Source organism: Orcinus orca, chromosome 10 (assembly GCF_937001465.1).
Source record: "Orcinus orca chromosome 10, mOrcOrc1.1, whole genome shotgun sequence".
NCBI lineage: Eukaryota > Metazoa > Chordata > Mammalia > Artiodactyla > Delphinidae > Orcinus > Orcinus orca.
The window spans coordinates 103,816,506-103,838,141 of NC_064568.1; the positions used below are offsets into that span (position 1 = coordinate 103,816,506).

Consider the following 21,636-nt stretch of genomic DNA (forward strand, 5'->3'; position numbering starts at 1 on the left):
GCTAGGCAGCCCCCAGGAGGGAGCGGTGCTCTTGCAAACACGGCCCACCAGCCACATCCCGAGCACACACGGCGCAGAAATCACCAGCTTGGAGGCCTCGGCTCCGCTAGCCGCCGGCGGAGACCCCAGAGCCCTCTGCTTCCGTCAGCACGGAGCTGGGCCTGGAGCAGGCCCTCACTGGGGAGCTCCGCTGACGGCAGCCTCCGAGAACATCAAGACCAACTGAGAGAAGCAATAACTCACCAAAGCTCGAGCCCCACCCGACTCCAAGGGTTTTCGTTGTGTTCCTCACTTCGTCCCCCTGCCTTTCCAGGTCAGGCTCTCTGCACCTGTCTGGAGCCGTTTCAGAGGAAACGCGGGAGGTGCTGAGAAACAGCCCCTCGCTGGCCAGGCAGGCACCGCCTTGTGGCAGTCCCGGGACAGCCTGGGCTCTTCCTGGAAGGGTCCACCTCCCCACGGTGCCTCTGCCGTGGGCTCTTCTTCCAGGGAAGGCGTGGCCCTGGGTCCGTGGGAAGCAGCGAGGGGACTCCCAGCCCACGGCTGCCCAGACTCCGAGGCCCAGGAGAGAGGTGGAGCGCGTCCCCGCTCGCCTCCTGTCCCCTCCAGTCTGTCTTGCCGTCCCCCCACGGTGCCCCTACAAGCTGGCGGCCACGGGGAGGAGCCGCTGGCTCGGTGAGAACGCCGTGAGGAGGGGAGCAGACGCGCAGGCCTGTGTGGTGGCGGCAGCTACACCGCCTGGTCCCAGGGCCACCAGCCCAGCCCCTCATGGCCCGGCCTTGTGTCTTGAGTCACGTCTGTTCTGTGTTTCAGCATCCGTCCGCATTCACCTTAATCTACAAGGCCTTTCTTCACACCTGTGCAGCTCGAGTGCCAAACCTGGGAAGCGCCTTAGCCTCTCTCAGCATGCCGGCCGCAGGGTCCCTGGTCTAGGGCAGGACGTGCAGCGCAGGGCTGGCGGGGTCCCTGGGCCACACCTGCCAGGTGTGTCTGCACCCATCACCCCAGCTCCAGGACACCTTGCAGCCAGGCCGCTCGCCAGACCCCAGGCCGTGCGTGCCCTCCCGCTGGCCGTGTAGAGCTTTAGGGATCATGCTCAAGCCACAGGGGGCAGTCGGCACCTCCAGGAAAGCGGGCACAGCGCTCCCAGACCCCTGTTCCAAAGTCTGAGGTCCGTCTTAAGTGACAACAGTAGACGCTGGTCCCACAGAGCCCAGCACTGTGACCGCAGCGGTCAGGACCAGCTCGTAGACTAGAAGAGAAGCTGGCTGCGAGGGCGGGGCTCCCGGGACCAAAGCCCGGCAGGTGTGAGGGAGGGGAGGTTCCTGGCTCCTCCATGCCCCCTCCTGCAGCCCTGGGTCAGGCTGGTCCCGAGGGACAGCTGTGAGCATGGCCAAAGCAGAAAAGCTTCCTGTGGGCCGAGCCCCGTGAGACCCCACACCACGCGGGCGAGGCAGCCCCAAGCCCAGCCGGGGCCGGTCCTGCCTGCTCCGCGAGACCCCCACGCTCACGCGTGGACCCCTCGGCCCAGGCCCCTCCGTGCTTAGGGGAGAGACACTTCTCAGGCGCCTGCCGCTGCACGTCCGCCACCCGGCTCACCCAGCCCGCTGCCCGGGAAGGTCCAGCTCCTCCTCTGGCATCACGCCGCGCCCTCAGTCCCAGCCCCCCAGGAGCCGGGACCCCCTTCCAACGAGTCAGGCACAAACGTGATCCTCCTGCCTTCTGTTCCTGTCTGCAAACCAGTAACAACTCACCCGATACGCACCCAATACCCTGCCTGTTAGCACCCAAAACACACAGTAAAAGTTTTAAATGTTATCTGAAAGACTACAATACCACTTGCGACTAGGGGCACGGGGGCGGGCAAGCTGGTCCGGCCACAGAACAGCAGGAGAAAGAAACAGCCCAGAGGAAGTACTGCCCGCAATACCACTTCCTGGTGCCACACGAGGGCGGCTGAGGCGCCGCGAAAGGACGAGCCCCTGGGCCACAGGGTGGTGGCGACGTGGTGCGGCCTGCGTGCCGCTGGGGGTGCCCCGGTGGCCCAGCAGCCCCGGGCCAGAGGTTTCTGTGTGAGAACCGTGTGGCCTGCGTACGGACGGGACGCCTGGAGGTGCCTGCTCCCAGCACAAACCTGCACCCGGTCCTGGCCTGTCCTTACGTTCCTGTCTGCATGACGCCACAGCTGTCGTACCCTGGGGGGAGATTTGTATGTAAATGTACAGAAATAAAAATGTTGCCCCATTAACAAACTTCCTCTGGAATGTCTTCCCTACCTCATCTGATGGTGTCCAGTGAAGGGCATTTCGTGACCACTGGCTACGAGTAATAAACTCTGTTGATTCAGGTCTCGCTGTGTCCCTACTTTAGCGCCTGTGTAAGCCCAGCCTCGCTCTGCCCCCGGGGGACCGCGGGGGGCTTCTCTGCCTGCAGATTCCCCATCGTAAAGGCGGGCAGAGGAAACATCAAACTGCCGTTCGCAGGCCCCGAGAAACGGGGGGCGACAGCAGGTTTCAGAGTTCTTTTCTCTTGTGTGTGGATGTCCTGCTAATCTAATCCGTGGCCTGAAGGTTCCTAGAGAGGAAACGATTCTCACACTGTGATTCGGTCAGGAGAGACTGAGAACCCAGAGCTCTCTTTAATGTAGTATTTTTTAACAAGAAAGCAATATTTCTTTAATAAAGTATTTATACCAAACTCTCCTCTCCATAGCCCTGATTTGCGTTACCTGCTCTTCCTAGAAAGGTACCCGCTGTGCTTCCAAACCACAACCGGCCGGGGCCTTGCAGGTTAGCGTCCTGAGCCCCAGACCTGGTCCCCGGAAGGTCCTTTCCGTCCCGGCCAAAGGGTCACCGCTCTGGCTGCCCACACTGGCTCGACACAGGGCTTGCCACCCATCGCGTGAACCGTGTCACAGGGCCCGAAACCATCCGCCTCTCCTGACAAAAGGGGTCCACGTGGACCCCAAAGATCAGAGAGTCCTTTGCCTGTAGTTCTCAGCTTGGCTGTGCTGAGAAGCACGTGGGGGGCTTTCCAACCCCACAAAACCTGGGCCTCCGGACGCCTGAGTCTGGGGAAGGGAACCTGTAAGAGCTCTGCCAGCAATTCGACCAGAAGACAAGTTGAGAGCCACTGACCTGAGCACCACCGGCTTCTGGAAAGGAGTGCACGTACCAGAAAGGCTGGACTCCACCTGAAGCAGCAGAAAAGGCCAAGGATTAAGACGACGCAGCAGGGGCCTGCGACTTGGAGGAAAGAGGGGACGGAAGGACAGGCAGGGCAGCAGGAAGCCCAGGGAGGGGCTGACACACTCGGATGCATTCAACAAAAAGGGTAAAACCGTGACCCAGGTCCTAGGGGCCATGGCACCGGGGTTTGCGAAGCATTTCCAGCAATAACCCAGCCAGGTGAGACCGTCCCACTTCACAGGTGAGGAAACGGCGCCCAGAGAAGTGAGACTCAGTAGTGGCGGGACATGGGGACACACGACAGAAGGACCTCACAGGCCTCGGGCCTCAGGCCCCGGTCGTGACAAGATGGGCCTGACGGAGTCGTGACTGATTTCCCCTCCGTCCCACAACGGCCCCGAACCCCTCCCCCCAGGACCGCGAGGAACCTTCCCTGCCCTTCTCCTGCCTCCTCCTGCAGGTGCAGCCCTGGGGCCCAACTCCAGTGACGGCGGGAAGACCGACCCTTTAAAAACAAACGTCACGCGTGACCCTGCTGACAGCTGGCGACACCCCACGCGTTTATTCAGACGTCCGTCCGGGCGCGCGCATCTGCGTCCTTGCTGCCGCCTGGGCTAGAACTTCTCGGGAAAGGCCTCCATTTCCTCCTTGATCCTGTTTTCTACCAGCAACGTGAAGCTGCTGTCGGTGTTTGGAAGGTTATAGCTGACAAACACCTGTTTGCTGGTCTTCCTGGCTGAAACGAGAGAAAGCACACGGATGTGTGCAACCCACTGCGGGGAAAGGCCTGGAAGGGGAAGGCGGGCTTCCAGGGAGAGAAGCGAGCTCTGACACCTGTGGTGTCACGGGCAGTTGCTGCAGACCAGACTACAGGCACCGAACAGCGGTTCTGAAAGGCCGGTCCCCATGGCCACAGCGCCGGGACCTCGTGGGAGATGCAGACCCTCGGCCCGCCCAGACCCACTGAGTCTGCTCTCAGACTCTACCGTCTGAGTCCCACCGCGCTGCACACGGGGCTGGCTGGTCGTGCTGCTTTTTAAAAAGCACAGATAATGTGCAAGTATTTAAAACACTAAGGTCCTGGGACTTCCCTGGCGGTCCAGTGGTTAGGACTCCACGCCTCCACCGCCGAGGGCCTGGGTTCAATCCCCAGTCGGGGAACTAAGATCCCGCGAGCAGCGGGGCACGGCCCAAAAAATCTATCTATACTTCAGAACCGCCCCCTCCAGCAACTCCCCCTGCCCACAGACGGGAGCCGACGTTCCTACACATACACACGTGCAGGCGCACGCGCACACGTACGATTTCTCAACGCGATGCGAGAGACGTGTTTTAGCTCCTTTCTGCGGCACCGTTCATGGCTGACGTGAGCTGCTCCAACCGCCAAAAGCACGCGCGGTTGCACACCCATAACCTGAAGGCAGGACAGGTCCCGAGGACAAGCCAGGCGGTACCGGTCCCCTCTTCCCCTTCCGGTGAAATAGCTCCTCCCTGGGCCCCACCCCACAGGGGGCGGGTGCAAGCCCCTCCTCCCCCCACCGCAGTCAGGGGCTACGTCAGTCCCGTCGGCAAAGGCAGAGAGGTGGGGACGGGGAGAGCCGGGGCAGTCGAGCCACAGCCGCTCAGCCTGCCTGCATTCGGTGGCAGGAAAGTCCCCGGCCCCGGGGGCCACTGATTCCAGTCCCTCCGCGAGCCAAGAACCATCCCGCCTGCACGGTCCACCCGGCAGCCCCACCCTGCGCCCCAGAGCCACACAGGGCAGGGGGTCCCCATCCACACCGAAGCCCCCAGCACCCCCAGGCCGTTCACCTCTTCCACCCAAGACACTGTCTCGGGGCACCTGTCTCTTCTCGGCCCCCTCCGGACAACTAACGACGGTTAATAACGCATTTTCAACTGCAGGTGACCTCCCTGCGGAACGGGCCTCTGTGGCCTCAGCACACGCGTCGCCTGTCCCCCTGGGGTGCTGGCATCTCACCACGTGTGCCCGTCCCTGCTGGGCAGTGGCCGAGGGCTGCCGGGTCTGCGGATACGGGAGGGTGGGAGCTTCCACTAGCGTCTGGCTTTGGTTAAGTTAGAACGTATTTTTTGGTATTTTTTGGTCTGTATTTTTTGGTCTGTGTTGTTTCAAATTATGCAGATTATAAATCGACGTAAGCCACGTGAGAGAATGTTAAAAAGAGCGCCAACGTTTGCACAAAATGCCCAAAAAAAGAAAAAGAACCCTAGTTTTCGCACACAAACTGCTTCCAGACCTCATCTCGAGGACACCGGGAGCCCATCCCCCTTCACTGGAATAACCAGGTGGTTCGCGACTCATCAAACGAGCTCCCGCCGCCCTCCTCTCCTGGACTCGGTCCACACTGGGGGGACCCACCGGTCCCAGCTCCACAAACCAGCAGCCTCCCTCCCTCCTCCACCAGGCCCGGCACACGGGGCCTGCCTGCTGGGGGTGCGTCACCCCGAAACGCTGGCAAATACGCAGTGAAGCAAAGGGGCATCAGGTCTTCCACCTGCTCTCCGTGGGTCACAAAAAACCAGCAGCTCAAACGCAGAGCAGCAATGATAGCGCCTGGGAGTCCGGGCGAAGGCTAGGCAGGAATCCTTTACATCTCTCCTGTGGCTTTTCTGTAAATTTTAAATTGCTTCCTCATAAAAAGTTACCAAAATAACTTACTAGCCAGGCTGCTCTAGCTTCAGGCTAAAGGACAAGTGTGGTGGACGTCCCCGAGACGCAGCCGCCAGGTCTCTGCCCCGTCTCGTGCGACCTGTGGGCCACCTGTGCCAGCCCTGGCCCTCGACGCACTGGCAGTGCCTCCACCAGCGCGTGGCTGCTCTGTCCGCATGCGTGCGTCCCGGAGCGACTGACACTCACGTCCCCACTCCCCGGAGATGAGGCTGACAGGACCATCGACACAACTGCAAAAGAAGCTCCTCAAATCAGGGCCCGGCCTCATCGCCACCCCCCAGCCGGGACCCAGGGCTCCGCACGTGGCCAGGACACTGTGAACACGAAGGCCAGACAGGAGGCAAGGCTGCCCTGCCGGTCGAGGTCCCCGGTGCCTGGGACCACCCGGTGGTCATGGGTACCAGCTGGGGGCACCTTTACCTGAACCACCTGGGCATCTTGCAGGACACGTGTTTTGGGTGCAGGGGGGCTGGAGCCCTCAACCTCAGGGCCCTGCCTGACGCCCTTTCAGGCCACCCTACGCCAGGCCGTCACCCTTCCGAGCTCTGAGCGACATCACCTGCGGCGAAGGGCGGTCCCTCCTGCTCTGCGGGGCCCCACCGAACCCCTGGAAGCTACCTGGAGCCGCCACCCACTAGGCACCGTGGGCATCACTTGCCCGCTCCTCCCACGAGGAGGAGGAGATCACCTGTCACTGGTCGGCCTGGACGGCAGCCAGGGCAACACGGGAGCCCGTGGGCAGCACAAGCCCCGAGCGGTGCTGGTACCGGGTCAGGTCCTGAGAAGCCCAGTGTACAAGGCCTTCCTTCCCGCAGAGACCGGGGGTCCGCCTCCCAGACAGAGTCTTCCTCCTCCAGCGACTCGCCTCCCGGCTCCACTGAACAACGAAGTCCCCACCCGGGCACTCGGGCAGCTAAGCTGCAGGACCTACCTAAGCGCTGGGCGAGGCCGGTGGACGTCGTGTCGGACATGTCCCCAAGGAGGGCAGTGGACACAGGGATGGGGTCCTGCAAGGAAAACAAAGAGCAGTGCTGCCCCACCTGCAAGGCCCAACGCTCCTGGATTACCTGAGCACCCAGGGTCCCATGGCCCCCCTTCCTGTCCCAGGCCGGCCTCCCCCTGCAGTGGGCCTGTGTCACCCTAGCTGTGCAGCCTCTCCTGGCAGCAGGCAGGCCTGCCCGGTGAAAGGCTGGAGCAGCCCAGAGGGGCGAGTGGGGCACAGACAGGGGGGCAGGGGCGCCCCAGCAGCTGACGGGGCCTGCAGGTCAGTGCAGGCTCTGGACTCTCGGAAGGTCTGAGCAGAGGGATGACGATACTGACTGCAGCCCAGGGGGGACTGGCCGTAAGGCAGCGCCGAGGGCTAAGCCACTACCTCCAAAAGGTACGTCCAGGTCCTAACCCCTGGCACCTGTGCAGGTGACTTTATTTGGAAATAGAGCCTTTGCAGATGTAATTGAGATGTAAGTTAAGGAGAGAAGGACCCTTCATCTAGTAGGACTGGTGTCTTCAGAAGAATGGAAGACACAGAGGCACACAGAGGAGAAGGCCTGTGCACTGGCAGCAGGACTGGGGGTGACGAGGCTGCCAGCAGCACCGGAAGCCCAGAGACGGGACGACTTCTCCCCCAGAGAAGACGGGGGGCGACTTCTCCCCCAGAGCCTCCGGGAGGAACCAGCCCTGCTGACACCTTGATTCAGACTCTGGCCTCCAGATCTGGGAGGGAATCAGCCTGTTGTTTTCAGCCACCCAGCCTGTGGCACTTTGCAACAGCAGCTCTGAGAAACCTATAACGTGGCAAAGGGGGCCTCAGCCGCCACGAGAGATGCAGCTTGGCCCAGGCAGCAGGTGAGAAGAGGCTGGATTCTGCAGGTTCTGCTGACAGCAATGCCTGCTGCTTCACTGACACTGGGCGCGTGGAGCGTGGGAGAGGGGATCCAAAGATGACCCCAAGGTTGGGACGGAGCTGCTACAGAAAGGGGCTGGCTGCTGGAGGAGCGGGGCGGAGCCTGGAATGCCGAGGGACAGCTGCCTATCACACCCGCCAGCGAGACGCACGCGGGAGGGGAAGGGGAAGGGCGGGAAAGAGGTCTGGGCCGGAAATGTAAGTAAGCGTGGTCAACAGGGAGCCGGCAAGAAAAACAAGGACAGATGCCACCCCCCAGGGCGAGTGTGAGCCGACAGCAGAGGTCCCACGACGGAGCCCTGACACTCCAACCAGAAATGGAGGACGACCAGCCGAGCGGCGGGACGCAGCTCTCCCCGGGTGGCCAGCGCAACCCTCTTCGACCCCGGTCCCGGGGAGCCCCAAGCGCCCCTCCCCGACCCGGGACAGCCCTGGGGGGCCGCCGAATCCGCGGTCTCCCCGGCGGGCACCCGGTGGGCACGGGGCGCGCGCCTGAGGCCCTCGGTCACCGTCCGGACCCCCCGGCCCGGCCTCCGAGACCCCATCCGTCCCCCGCATGCCTAGCCCCCTCCGCCCCGTCCCGGACCCCGCGCCGCTGCCCCCACCCCCGGCCCCTCTACCCACCCACGGCCCTCCGGCCGCACTCACGTAGCGGGTGCACATGGCCACGGAGAGGTTGCGCAGGTGCGGCGTGGCCCCCACCCACAGGAAAAGCGAGTCCGTCAGCCGCATGACGTGGAAGTGGACGAGCTGCTCCCACAGCCTCGCGCTGAAGTTGTGCAGGGAGACGTTCCCCCGCGCAGCAGCCCCCGGCCCCTCCATGCCGCCCGGAGGCCTCGCCGCACGCGCCCCACCCGCTCCAGCCGCGCCGCCGCCGCCAGACCCGAGCAGGCGAGCGCCGAGAGGTCGAGCGCGCCTTCGTTTTCTATCCCGAGGTGGGGCGGGGCCTGGGGCGGGGGCTCGAGAGTGGGCGGGGGGCGGATCCCGGTGTGGGCGGGGCTTTCCGGGGAAGGGCGAGGCCCAGGTGGGACGCCGGAGGGGCGGGTCCCGAGAGTGGGCGGGGCGGGGCGGGGGCGGGGCGGGGGCGGGCCGGCGTCCTTGCGGACAGCAGTGTAGACTTGTGGGAGCGTCTTACCTGGTGGAGACGCGCCGCCCAGCAGAGGGCAGCGCTGTTCAGTCGGTGCCGCAAGCACTCAAAGCAGCCTCCTCCGCGTGCTCGAGCTAGCCGTGAGGATGGCAGCGATACTGGGGAAAGCCCTAGAAAGGAAAATCGCATGGACTGAGTTAGGGGGGTGGGTTGGCACGCCTTTGGACCCAGACCCCTGAGCTGATGCCCTGTACAAGTGTGGGCCTTGGCTAAACCGTGCAATCCGAGCCTCAGTCTCCCCATCTGCAAAGTGGAAGTAAGAACGGGCGCCTCTCAGAGGCGTGGGAAGCAGGTGAAAGGGGGCCACTGTCATCCCTGCTGGGGACCTTGACTTGTAGTCACTCTGGGACACTCGGAGTTGACATAGGAAGGCTTCAGTGTGTTGAGAGGCAGTGTTTGTGGTACACGCACACAGCGCCCATTTTTGTCAGATTCTGTTACAACTGACTGTTGGGTTTTATGTCAGAACTATCAGAGTTGTGCTTTTTAAATCTCTAATAGATCTAAGTTGACTAAATTGACATTTAAGAGAGTAAGTATTGTTAAAAGTTTGTCCCCTTCGCTAATTATCAATGATTCAATTATGTACTTAATTTTCAGGTCAATAGTTTCTAACAGCTTTATTAAGGTATAATTAACCTACAATAACTGCACTATTTAAAGTATACGAATTGAAGTTGTGACACGTGTGTAACTCACGAAACCATCCCCACAACGAAGAGAATGTACATGTCCATCACCCCCAGAGGCTTCCTCAAGCCCCTTGTAACCCCTCCTGCCTCCCCCAAACACTGTGCTGTACTTGGTCACTAGTTTGCATTTTCTAGAGCTTTATGTAAATAGACTGTACAGTAGGTATAATTTTTGCTCTGCCTTTTCACTTATCACAATTATTTTGAGATTCATCCAGGTTGGTGCATGTGTCATTTGTTCCTTTGCATTGATGACCAGCGTTCTGCTGGGTGGACGCACCACTGCTTGTTTATCCCTCACGTGCTGATGCCCATTTGGGCTGTTTTCAGTTTGGGGATATTGCAGTCAAGCTGCCATGAACATGTCTGTACAAGTCTCTATGAACATATGCTTTCATTTCTTGTAGTTAAAGACCTAGGATTAGAATGGTTGTACCATGTGTAACGTTTTAAGAACCTGACAAGCTGTTTCCACAGTGACTGTGCCCTTGTATGTTCCCATCAGCAGAGTATGAGTTCATTTTAGCCATTCTAAGGACTATTTCAACATGATTTTAATTTGCATTTCCTTAATTATTAATGAACCTCAGTTTACACTTCACACCATATGCAAGAGTGAACTCAAAATGGTTCAGAGGCCTAAACATGAAACCTAAAACTGTAAAACTTCCAGAAGAAAACGTAGAAAACCTTTGTGACCTTTAAACAGACAAAGATTTCACAATAAAACACCAAAAGCATGATCCGTAAAAGAATAACTCGATGAACTGGACTGACGGAGCAGGTGATCTCACCCACACATCAACTCTAATACCCTCTAATGCTTTGTCCCCTTAGAAGACAAACACCATTTTTAAAACAGAGAGTTTCTCTCTAAAGAGCCTTGAAGAGCTGTCTGGGGAAACTAAGGCAACAAGCTAACACCCCGTTGCCCCCTGTTCTCCCCGACACCTGCCCAGCACAAGTGGGAGCACGCTCCTCTCTGCTCCTCCGGCGGGCTCAGATGACCGCTGCGGAAGCCACGTGACCCAGCAGGCAGGGCTCACAACCTCCAGGCCCCCCATCACCAGCTGCCCCTCAACACTGTCCTGTGGTCCCCAGACTGCATCCTCTCATTTACCTTGAGGACTTTTCTCCTCAAGTCCTAACCCTACCCAAGCCCACATTCAGCCGATGCCCCAGCTTCTGAGTTTACAAAGAAAACAGAGGTCATCGGGCTCGATTTCCCCCAATCCTTGTCCCTCCTCTCAAACCCTTACCTCCACGTGACCCCACTCGTACCTCCTTCTCCCCGTCATTAAGCAGGAGACGCCCCTCCCCTTGTCCCAGGCTGATCTCTTCCCCTGGGCTCTGAGCCTCTCCTCCTTCACGTCCTCAGGAACCCACTCCATCAACCACGCTGGCTTCTCCAAAGGCTCTGGGATGTGCCTCCCAGACCCCTTCAGGAAAGGACTGGTTGTCCCAGCTGCTGGCAATGCCATTAGCAGAGAGCCTTCCGCTGGGGCCTCCTGCCGCGTCTGCACGCCCTCCCCAGGGCGGCCCACCCCCAGTGACTGGCAGAGGCAGCTGTGTAAAGGCCAGGCCTTTTCAGCCCAACTCAGGACAGCTGTGATGGGCCCTTTTCGCTCCACGGTGCCCACGGAGTCAGCTCAGGGTGTAAGGTGGGGGTGATACAAGGCTAGTAGTCACCCTACACTGTCACAAGACATGGGGGATGGACGATCCTCAGTCACCCTGATCTCAGGTGGTCCCTTTGCTCAGTCTCCGGGAACCAGATAACTGAAGACGTGACCAGGTCCCCGGCAACACGCTGTGAGCCCCAGCCCTCCCCCAAAGGGACCAGTGCCCATTTACTCAGGTAACGGTACACTCGGGAAAGAGGAAGACCCAGGCGTTTCAGGGGTCAGAGCCGGCACTGAGATATGGGGACCAGAAGTGTCATCACTGCCCTCCTGCATGTGCGGGACCTACAGGGACCAGACAATAAACAGAGTGCTGGCCTAGGTCCACATTCGCCTGGTCCCTGAACATGTAATTGGGGTGGACGCGCTCAGAAGTTGGCACACCCCCGTACTGGGTCCTTGGCCTGGGGTAGGAGCTACCGTAGTGGAGGATGCCGGGGGGAGCCTGGGATACTGCCCCACCTCAGCCAGGCAGTACTGCATCCAGAGGAGGGTGGAGCATCGTGGATCCAAAGGGTGCAGTGGCGGTGGTCCTCATCCCTCTCTATTCACCAGCTGAGGCTGGGAGACGGCGATAGACCACCATGAACTCAACCAGGAAGCGGTCCCAACTGCAGCTGCCTCAGCAGCTGTGGTGTCTTTCCCAGAGCAGAACAACACGTCTTCAGGTACATGGTAGGTGGACCAGGACTGGGGAAACGCGTTCTTTTCTCTTCTGATCAGAAAAGAGGAGCAGAAACAGTTTGCATTGACGTGGATGGATGACAATATTCGTTTATATGAACGGTACTCATAGCCCAAGGCTGTGTTAGCTCTCCACCCGCTGACAAAATGTAGCGTGAAGAGCTCTACACCGTCTATAGACGTTCCACGTAATATCACACTGATGCATTACATCATGTCGTCCTCAGCTCACGCTTATGGCTGTAGGCAGGATCCCACACAAATAGCTGAAGAATGCGGTAAAAGCCTGAGCTTGGCCGGTGGATGGGTCAGTGCAAGCCACAAACGGATGCAGTTGCATTACAGATTCACTCCGGCAGTGCACCTGGTCATCTGTGTGTCCACAGACCAGTAGCCCAAGGTTAGAGTATATACAGACTCATGGGCGATGCCAGGGGCCTGGCTGGGCTGGTCAAGGACCTGTAGGAAGAAAGACTGGAAGATAGAGGGCGAGGAAGTCTGGGGAGGAGGCATGTGGGCGGACTGTCCACTAAGTGTGGAGATCACCGTAGCACGTGCTGTCACCCGACAGACAACATCCACCACAGGCGACAAATTTGTCAACTAAGTGACAAAAGGACTCCATCACTTGATGTTGGTTGGCCCCGTCTGCCACCACCCAGGGCTGGCACAAAGGGCCAAGAACAAAATAGCCATGGTAGCAGGGATGGAGGTTCTGCAAGAGCCAGCAGCACGGACTCCCACCTCCCAAGGTCGATCCTGCAGCTGTTGCCACCACGTGTCCTACTGGCCAGGAGGCCCAGGCCCCAGCTCCTCTCTGGCGCGGCTCCCAGGGGTGGGAGCAGGGTGGCGGTGACGGGCTCCTTCCACCCAGAGGTGCCAGTGATTTGTTCTCATGGGGGCCACATCCCAGGTGCAGGTTTGCCCTCCTGCCCGCAGGGCCTCAGAGACTGCCACCACCCAAGTGCTTACAGAGCGTGTCCTCTGCGTGGCATTCCACGTAACCTCACTGAGACAGTGGAAGAGGTGGGAGGGTGGGCCCAGACCCACGGGAGCCGCTGGTCACATCACCCACAAGCTGCCGCCCACCGAAGAAAGAGACGCTCAGAGACGGTGTGGATGGGGAGTCATCCCCCAGGCCCCCCACACACAACGGAACCGAAGTGCTTCCCATAGTGCCATGTCCCCAAGAGGAAGACCTCATGGGCCAAGGACGCCAAAAATCCATCTAGGGGCCGGTGCTCCCCAAACCTTCACTCACTGCGGGATCAGAAGCCCCAGGGGACATGGCCGAAGTCCGCTAAGCCACTGCTACGTGTGGCTAGCACTAGCACTTTGGGCTCCTTGTGTCCAGAGCCCCGCAAGTCTCGAAGCGGAGGCAGCATCCCAGCAGGAAGGTGCACCCTGATGTCAGGGGGAGGTTAGGGCTACTGTCACCCCTGGGGGAGGGAGGAAAGTGTCCTGCTCCTGGGTGACCAACTTGCGAGTCATTTGGTATCCCCTGCCCAGCTGTGACAGTAAGTGGACCAGAAAGCACCGCTGGCCTAAGGGCAGATCCCCCTTCCAGGAAAGAACTGTCACTGGGCCCTGGGGTCTGGGCCCTTCAAGTGTCACCCCCCTCTTGATTACCTCAGCTGCCGAGAGCCTCCTTACCCAAAGGTCTTTCCCGGGGGCTCTGCAGCCATTTTAGCTCCGGAGCCCCCCATGGAGCTGTTGCCAAGCTGGGTCCTTGGACCCTTTAATCGCTTAATCAATAGAAACTGATAAGAGGCCAGACGGGAAATTCAGGCAAGGCTTTATTGGACTCTTGCTACGGCGCAAGTTAACGAAAACAAGAAACAGGTGCCCTTGCTCGCCCCCTAAGTGGGCGAGGAGGCGAGCTGTCCCTTAAACGGGCTAAAGGGTGGAGCTGGATCAGCGGGTCTGGCTGGAGGCGTGTCTTAGCGGCACCCCCTTGCTGATGCCGTGTGCAGGGGGCACGCGCAGGACCCTGCCCTTGCTCCCGGCGCCTCAGAAGTGGCGGCCAGTTTGTGGTCTCTTTGTAGCTTGTTGTCCATAATTTGCCCCAGCTGCGTATGCGTACCTTGAATCCCTTATACTTTCTATTCTGTTGCTCAAGGAGACGTTTGTCCAGGTGCCACCTCTGCAGCAAAGGGTCCCAGTTCCCAGGGCCAGCTGAGCCTTTGGGGTCTGCACCTTCCTGCTCCCTTTGCCAGTCCCATCCTCTCCCTCCTTCCACGGGTGTGGATTCCCAGCGTCCTCTCTCACCCACATTCAGACTAAGCTCTCTGAATTTGCTCTCTGCAGAACCCAGCCCGGGACAGCTCCTTCCGGGGCTGCTCTCATCTCACTCGGCACTCTCCCTGGGCAGTCACATCCATGGACCTAGTCTAGCTCATCACCCACTCTCCAACGTGCTCACAGCCTCGCGCTTCTTCGAGCCGCACACATGCCTCCCGGCCAGCACCTCCTAACTGTACCCAAGCACCTGGACCCATCATCTCCGCCATCCGCTGCCCCCGCCCCCAGCCCTCTCCCTCCTGTCATCCCGACATTGGTGAATGCACACCTGTCCCTCCCTTTCCCCACGCAAACTCAGGAATCCTATTTCTGCAAACTGTGCAGACGTCACCCACGCCCCCTCCGGCCCTCACCCTGCACGCCCTGCCCTCCGTCCTGGCACAGACCCTCCCCATCTGTCGCCTGGGCTGCTGCTGTAGCATTCCGACTGGCTTCCCTGCCGCCTGCTTCGCCGGCTCCCAATTTGCCTTTCTCACCCAACGAACGAGTGAATGAATGGAGAGATGGACTGAGTGAATAAACCTGCCCACGTTACTGCCCCTAATTGTTCTTCAACGGTGTTCAGCCCTAACACCTTTGCAGATATCAAGGCCCCTCACCTCCTGACTTGACGCCCCGCTGACACCAAGCTCCACGAGGCGGCCAGAACCCACCACCTCCGTTTGCCCTGTGCCCCACTGCACGCCGTACCCCTGCCCGCCCCAGCTTTCCTGCAGGGGTAACCCCGGAGGTTTGCCCCGACGCCCCTTAAGGAAGCCTTCCCCGCCTCGGGCAGACGGACTGCAGCTTCTCCTGGCCTGCCTTTTTACCGCCCACAGAGCAATCGTTTCATGCAGTGGCCTTGTTCATGCCCATCTTCCTTCTCAGGAAGCTCCTTAAGGGCAGCTACGCGGTCTCTCATCTTCCGAGCGGTAGCCAGCAGGGGCCCTGCGTGTCACAGGCAAAGCAAATATTGATTCAGTGGTTGACTGAGTGAGGAAATGCTGGAAGAATAAACAGAGAACTTCTCAAGGCTGCAGGCCCCAGGCCTGGCCCGCCGCTCATTAGCCCTGGGCCCCTCTGCTAGGTCTGTTACCTGAGCTGTAAATGGAGAAGACTGGCTTGGATTATCTCTAGGGCGCCTTCTAGGGCTAATACCCTGTGAAGATCAGATAAGAATGCAGAACGGTAACCAGATCCTTCCATTCCAACGCGAGCAGGAGGGTGTAATTCCACAGGGGACCACAGGGTGGCAGGTGGGAAGGAGGCGGGCTCCATGCAGAGTGGCCTTGGCTTTGCAAAGCGATGGGGAGGGCCTGAGTTCCTACCCTCAACTCGGGGAACTCTGTCAGGGCCAGGCTTTTCTCTAAACTGTGCAATTTTAGAACACTCATGAAACAGCAGGTCCTGTTTCCCAGGTAGCCACGGCCCACAGATGAAAGGCCCAGCAGGAGGCTGTGAAGGAGGCCAGCCTACCAGCTGTCTGCTTGAAGAGCGGAGGGGGCCCGGTGTCGCGACTCGTTCCTCTCTTCTTTCTGCCACCGTTTGGGTTGTGAGCTTTGGTGTGAATTTCATTCACCAAGAACCAAGAACTACAGGCTTTAGATGAGGGATAAGAGAGCTGCCCACGGGGAGGACACCTGTCGGCTCCCTACCAAGGGAGGAAAGGTGAGTCCTGGGTTCGTGGTGTGCCCACCTGGAGATGCAGCTGCCCCCGGGCACGTGCCCAGTGAGTCACAAGAGCATCGAGGATGTTTACAGCATCACAGGATTCTCTCACGAGATCCTTGGGCCTTGAATCCAAAATCAATCGCGAACTCTGTTATATGCCATGGTTGGTAACGTGGTATTTGGGTTAGTAATAGACCAGGTTATGCTGTGGTAACATTTTAGCCCTGAAATGGCGGTGCCGTAACAAACTCTATCCTCAGCTCATCATGTATTTCTAGCTTGGGATGCAGGCAAGGGGGTAAGAGGTAGGGTGGGGTCTCTGCTGCATGTGGTCCTTCAAGGACCCGGACTGCTCCTTGGGTCACAGCTGCAGGGGTGGGCCCAACCTTTCGATGCTCCAACTTAGAGGTGACACATCACACCCTCTCGTAGCCCATTAGCCAGAAATAGTCACCCGTCACTGCCTACCTGCCGGGGGTAGAGGGGGTACAAGCTGTGGGGGCAGATGGAGTGTTCGATGAGCACCACTGTCCCTGCCACAGTGACAAAACAGATCACGACTTACTGAGAGCCTCTGCGTCTGCCAACCAGCATTGTCCAGATTTTCCAGAGGCCTGAGGTCAGGGGGCAAGGCCCAGAGCTGTGTCTACCACCCCAAGTGCTTGAACTGAGTCACTGTCTGCCCCGAAGAGTACATGATACCCGCATCCTGCTTCAGATCTGTTCCCCCACCAAGGCCACGAACCTCCTCCAAGTCCTCCGTCCTGTGCCTGTGGATAAAGATTAGCCCTCCTCGCACACTGGCCCTGCCTAACCTCCAGGGCGCCACCCAGAGGTTTGTATCTCTCTCCTGCATCCCCGATTCCACCCCCCCTTCCAGACTACTCCGGTCAGGGTGTAGACACGTCCTTCAAACCTATTTTTGCCTCCCCATTGACTCTGATCACCCCCACCCCTGCAATTCCTCACCCTTTCTTTCCTGAACTCACTCCACTGGGCTGCCCTTCCCGTCACTGAGCTGCTCCCACTGAGGCCACCAAGAGCCCGCTGTGTCAGAGCCGTAGCCCGACACCGTCTCTTCCCAGCCTGGGCTGCCGTGGCTTCCAGGCTGTCTCCCCCTAGTTCTGGGTCACAGTCCCAGCCTCCTCTGTTCTGGGGTCCACCCTCTCCCCTAGCTGCTCTCCCTCTCGCCCCCCAGCCCATAGCTTACGAACCTCCTACACACTGACTTCTCCCAAATTTGTGTCTCTGGAGCCAGCCTCCTTCCTGAGCTCCAACCCTATAAGGTCGGCTGCCCACGCAGCATCTCCCTCTGAATGTGCCTAGGGACCTCTAACTGCCCGCCCCTCCCCCGCTGTCTCCCTGCTCCGAACACGGCCCCTGATGCGTACGTGTTCAGGCATCTTCCTCTCACACCTGCATCTCCCTCATCAGCAAATCCTACTAGCTCTGTGCATCACCTCCGCCGCCGCCTGCCGTCTGGACTCAGGCGCTAACCTTCTAAATGGTCCCCCTGCCCCACCCTCATCCCCTTACCATCTATTCTAACGTAACAGAGTGAGTCCTTTAGAGTGGCTTTCCTCTTACCTCATTTTCGAAATAGGAGGGTTAGATTCTCCAACCAAAATGGCCTACTATGAACAGTCTGCTTCCAGGGAAGTCTTCCAGAATGCTCACCTTCCTGGGGGCTATCAGAACCGCTCCTATTTCTTTTTTAATTTCCCGTCGGTCCTCGAATCCCCCAAAAGCTATATTCCCAATGCATCCACCTCCTCCCTGGCCTCCCCCCGCGCAGTCTCCACGAGTGCAGACAAAATATTTGTGCTGGCAGCCGCCGTCCCAGAGCTTTCCGTAGCTCACGAAAGAAACCCTGCCCAAGTTCTGATGTCACCAGCCTCTGGCCCCAAAGGAAAATTAGATAATCCTATCACTTTGCTCCAGAGGGAAACGAACCTTAAAGTGGACAGAAACAAGTTGAGCTGGCAGTGTGACCACAGACAGAATCATCCGCCCTGAGACTTCTCTGTAACTCCTTGAAAGATGTCAATACAGTTTCTTTATCAGCTATGCTTCAGTACAGCCCTGCCTGCCCCGCCCCTGAGGTTAACCTGCTCAGCCCCTGCCGCAGACCGGCCTCCCACGCCCTCACTCCACGCCGGACTCGGCAGGAGCCCCAATTCCACCCTAGGATGGAGGTCTGGTCCCTGCCTCTGGCTGACCCATGAGTGATGAATAAAAAGGTTCCCCCCAGTCCGGCTGGCCAGGGGAGCAGCCGCCTGGGTGCCCACAGTCCCCGGGAAGGACGACACGAGCCTAGGATTTAGGGGAGCAAAGCAGGAAAGGGGGTTCCAACAAGGACAACACTCGAGTTTTCAAACAAGGAAGTGAACCCCAGGATAGACAGGGGACCCAGAAGGCACTTGGTCACTGCGGGCGGAGCATGGCCTCTATGGGCACCACCGGGGCCCCCGCCCCCCTCAGGGGGCGGGGCTGAATGCCGCCGGGAGCCAGGGTGGAGGGGATGCACAGGCTGCGTGGTGTCGGGGGGAGCCTGCCCCACGCGGCCCTCCCACGGCAGCTCCCACGGCTGGACATCTGCTGTGGCCCTGAAGGTGGACAGTGGGACTGCTGCCTCTCACCCCGGACCTCAGAATTCCCCACAATCCCAGTGTTTAATATTTCAGTGAAGTAAGCGTTGGTCTCCATGTGATTTGATTTTGTGACTCAGCACTTTTCCGATGAGCAAGCTCACACACCTGGAGGGGGCCCTTTTCACGGAGGGCGTGGACCCCCCGGGGCGGGGAAAGGCGGTCGCCATGCGTGTGACTGTGTTGGGGGGTGACTCGAAGGCTCCGGGGCGCAGGTGGGGTCGGTGGCACTATGAGACTCACAAGGAAGCAGAGACACAGCTGCCAGCGGAAGATGGCGCTTACACCCCTGTGTCCAGCGCCGGACCCGCCTCTGGGCGCAGCCCCTGAGGCTTTCGCAGAATCCTCGGCCACACTTCAGAGCTGAGCCCGCGATCAGCAGACACGGAGGACAGGGAACAAAAGCCTGCATGCGCGCGCGCGTGCGTGTGTGTGCATGTGCGTGCGTGCGTGTGTGTGCGTGTGTGTCTCCGGCTGAAAGGATCATGTGATGCAGAAATCCATCCACAGAGGCCCTGCCGTGGGAGGGGCAGGTGGGGCTGGCTGCTCAGCACGTTGGGGGGTGTCTCAAGAATGTCAAAGCCCCTTCCCCGCCTTGGTGCCAGGGCGCTGCGTGAGACACGGCCCGTGGGCCAGCCCCTCGGCCCCGAGCCCCCTCATAGCGTGTAGACGGGTCTGTTCTTGGCACAAAGGAGACCTCTTTCGCCCAGAACATGGCTGCTGGGCGGGTCCGTTTCTGGTGTTTTCTTCCTGGCCCTGAAGACGAGCCCAGCGACCCAATAAAGAAAGACGCGGCCCATGAAAGCAGCTGTATTTCAAGGAGAGCGGGGAGCAAAGCCAAGGGAAAAAATGAAAAGCTCCAGTGACAAAACGCCCATTCATGGGTTCACTCGGCAAACATTTACTGAGGCCATCTGTGCTCCAGGCCCCGCGCTGAGTGCCGGGGGCACAAAGATGCCCTTGAGCGCGCGCCCCGCCCCCGGCTGCCCACTCCGCTCCCCGGGGCCGAGAGAGAGGGAGGGCGGCACCCCTCCATCCACGCACCGGGTCCCAGGACCGGGAACACGGGTGTGTGAACGCGCATCGCACCGGGATGAATGGACCTCACAGTGAGGGGCGCAGACGCATCCAAAGCTGATGGATTCCTGGTGCCACGGGTCAGGACCGCGGTTACTCTCTGGGGCGAGGGACGGGGACCACCAAGGGGCTCTGGAAGGTGTGCAGTGTCCACTAGGACAGTCGTGGAGCCGTGCACTGTGCTCTGAGCACTTTCTGAGTCGATCCTTGAATAGCTTAAGAATCTGTGTGTCTCTACAGATGTTTGTATCCTGACTCAGAGAGCAGGGGGCCTTTAAAGGCAGCTATGCTACATACTACCTCTGCACAGAGCCAATCTAAACGGTACTGGTCCCTTCCGTATTCACCCCAAACTTTACATCTCCACCAAAAAGGTCTTTATCTCAGTCCATAAAAGGCAGCAATTAAGCCCACCGATGCTAATGATGGCCCCTGGCTTGCACAGAGGGGAGTTCCCAAGCAGTTTTTCACTTATTCATGCCTATGTTTATCCTACAAACAATTATTGAGCGACTACTGTGTGCCAGGCACCAGGGGAACAAAAAAAAAAAAAAAAATGAGGAAGACAAAGCTCTTTCTAGTGAAAGAAATGGAAAAGCCAAATAGCTACAGTGCAGCTCAGTACGGGCTGGGCTAAAGGCAAACAGAGTGACCGGGGCGGTTCACCCAGCACAGACTGAGCCCTCAGGAGGGCTTCCTGGAAGAGGTCGAGTGGAGTGGGAGGGTGCAGAGGAGTCAGATGGACCAGGTGGGCGGCCTGGGCTGGGCACAGGCGCCAAGTGGGGGGAAGTGCAGGGCGCTCAGGAGGTGGGGTCAGCACTGAGGACACAGCTGGGGGCACAGGACAGAGCGGGCTCAGAGCCTGTTAAATGAAGAGGGAGAAGGATGAGCTGAGAAAGGGCAGCGAGACAGAGGAAAAGGGAGGGTTAAATTCAGCAAGATCCCCCCAGTGAAAAGCCTCATCTGAGCATCCGGACACCCACTTAGAGGGGTGGCCTTGCCTTGAAAAGGGAGGACGTTCCGACACAGCCTACAACACGGAGGAACCTTGAGGACATTGTGCTCCAGTGAATAAGCCAGACACAAAAGGACAAACACTTGATGGTTCCGCTGCTATGAGGTCCCTAGAGGGGTCAGACTCAGCAAGACAGCAAGTAGATGGCGGGGCAGGGACTGAGCAGGAGGAGTGGGGAGTTAGGGTTTAACGGGGAGAGAGTTTCCGTTTTGCAAGATGAAAAGAGTTCTGTGGCTGGACAGTGGTGATGTTTGCACAACAGTGTGACTGTACTTGATACCACAGACCTGTGTGCTTCAAAACGGTTAAGACGGTAAATTTTATGATATGTGTTTTACCAATATTAAAATTTCTTTTAAAAAAAGAAGGGTGGGGCTTCCCTGGTGGCGCAGTGGTTGAGAGTCCGCCTGCCGATGCAGGGGACGCGGGTTCGTGCCCCGGTGCGGGAAGATCCCACGTGCCGCGGAGCGGCTGGGCCCGTGAGCCATGGCCGCTGAGCCTGTGCGTCTGGAGCCTGTGCTCCGCAACGGGAGAGGCCACAGCAGTGAGAGGCCCGCGTACTGCAAAAAAAAAAAAAAAGGGGGGTTTCCCTGGTGGCGTAGTGGTTGGGAGTCCGCCTGCCGATGCAGGGGACACGGGTTCGTGCCCCGGTCCGGGAACATCCCACATGCCGCGGAGCGGCTGGGCCCGTGAGCCATGGCCGCTGAGCCTGTGCGTCTGGAGCCTGTGCTCCGCAACGGGAGAGGCCACAACAGTGAGAGGCCCGCGTAGCAAAAAAAAAAAAAATAAAGAAGGGTGACCCTAGCTCAGAAGGTCAAATACATTCACACGATGTATTTAACCAAGTCTCGTCACCCTAAGAAGCCGCCACGCACTCTGCTGCCCAAACTATACCAGGTCCTCTTGAGGCAGCCTGGGACCTGGGACCCTTTGCGGCAGTGCTTGCACCTGAACGACCATCTC

At 59.1% G+C, this 21,636-nt stretch overlaps 1 protein-coding gene and 1 long non-coding RNA gene across 7 annotated transcripts in view; both read right to left on the reverse strand.

Annotated features, from left to right (window-relative positions):
* Nucleotides 1–313: 313 nt before the first annotated feature.
* Nucleotides 314–3,128, reverse strand: LOC125965516 (uncharacterized). Its single transcript, XR_007479490.1, has 2 exons — nucleotides 2,274–3,128; nucleotides 314–2,192 (listed from the first exon to the last, which is right to left on the reverse strand). It is a non-coding gene; the product is annotated as an uncharacterized LOC125965516 (long non-coding RNA).
* A 593-nt stretch (nucleotides 3,129–3,721) lies between these two features.
* Nucleotides 3,722–21,636, reverse strand: part of PSMG4 (proteasome assembly chaperone 4) — a 72,701-nt gene continuing 54,786 nt past the window's right edge. Inside the window, exons 3-6 of one of the 6 annotated variants that reach the window (XM_049715438.1) lie at nucleotides 8,913–9,034; nucleotides 6,806–6,881; nucleotides 5,863–6,104; nucleotides 3,722–3,921 (exon numbers count right to left, since the gene is read on the reverse strand). In XM_049715438.1, the coding sequence (XP_049571395.1) occupies nucleotides 5,887–6,104; nucleotides 6,806–6,881; nucleotides 8,913–9,034 (416 nt within the window). In that variant the 3' untranslated portion in view covers nucleotides 3,722–3,921; nucleotides 5,863–5,886. Of the gene's footprint in view, nucleotides 3,922–5,862; nucleotides 6,105–6,805; nucleotides 6,882–8,401; nucleotides 8,760–8,912; nucleotides 9,035–21,636 lie in introns of those variants that run through there. The other 5 variants (XM_033407989.2, XM_033407990.2, XM_049715439.1 and 2 more) reach the window with 5 other exon arrangements.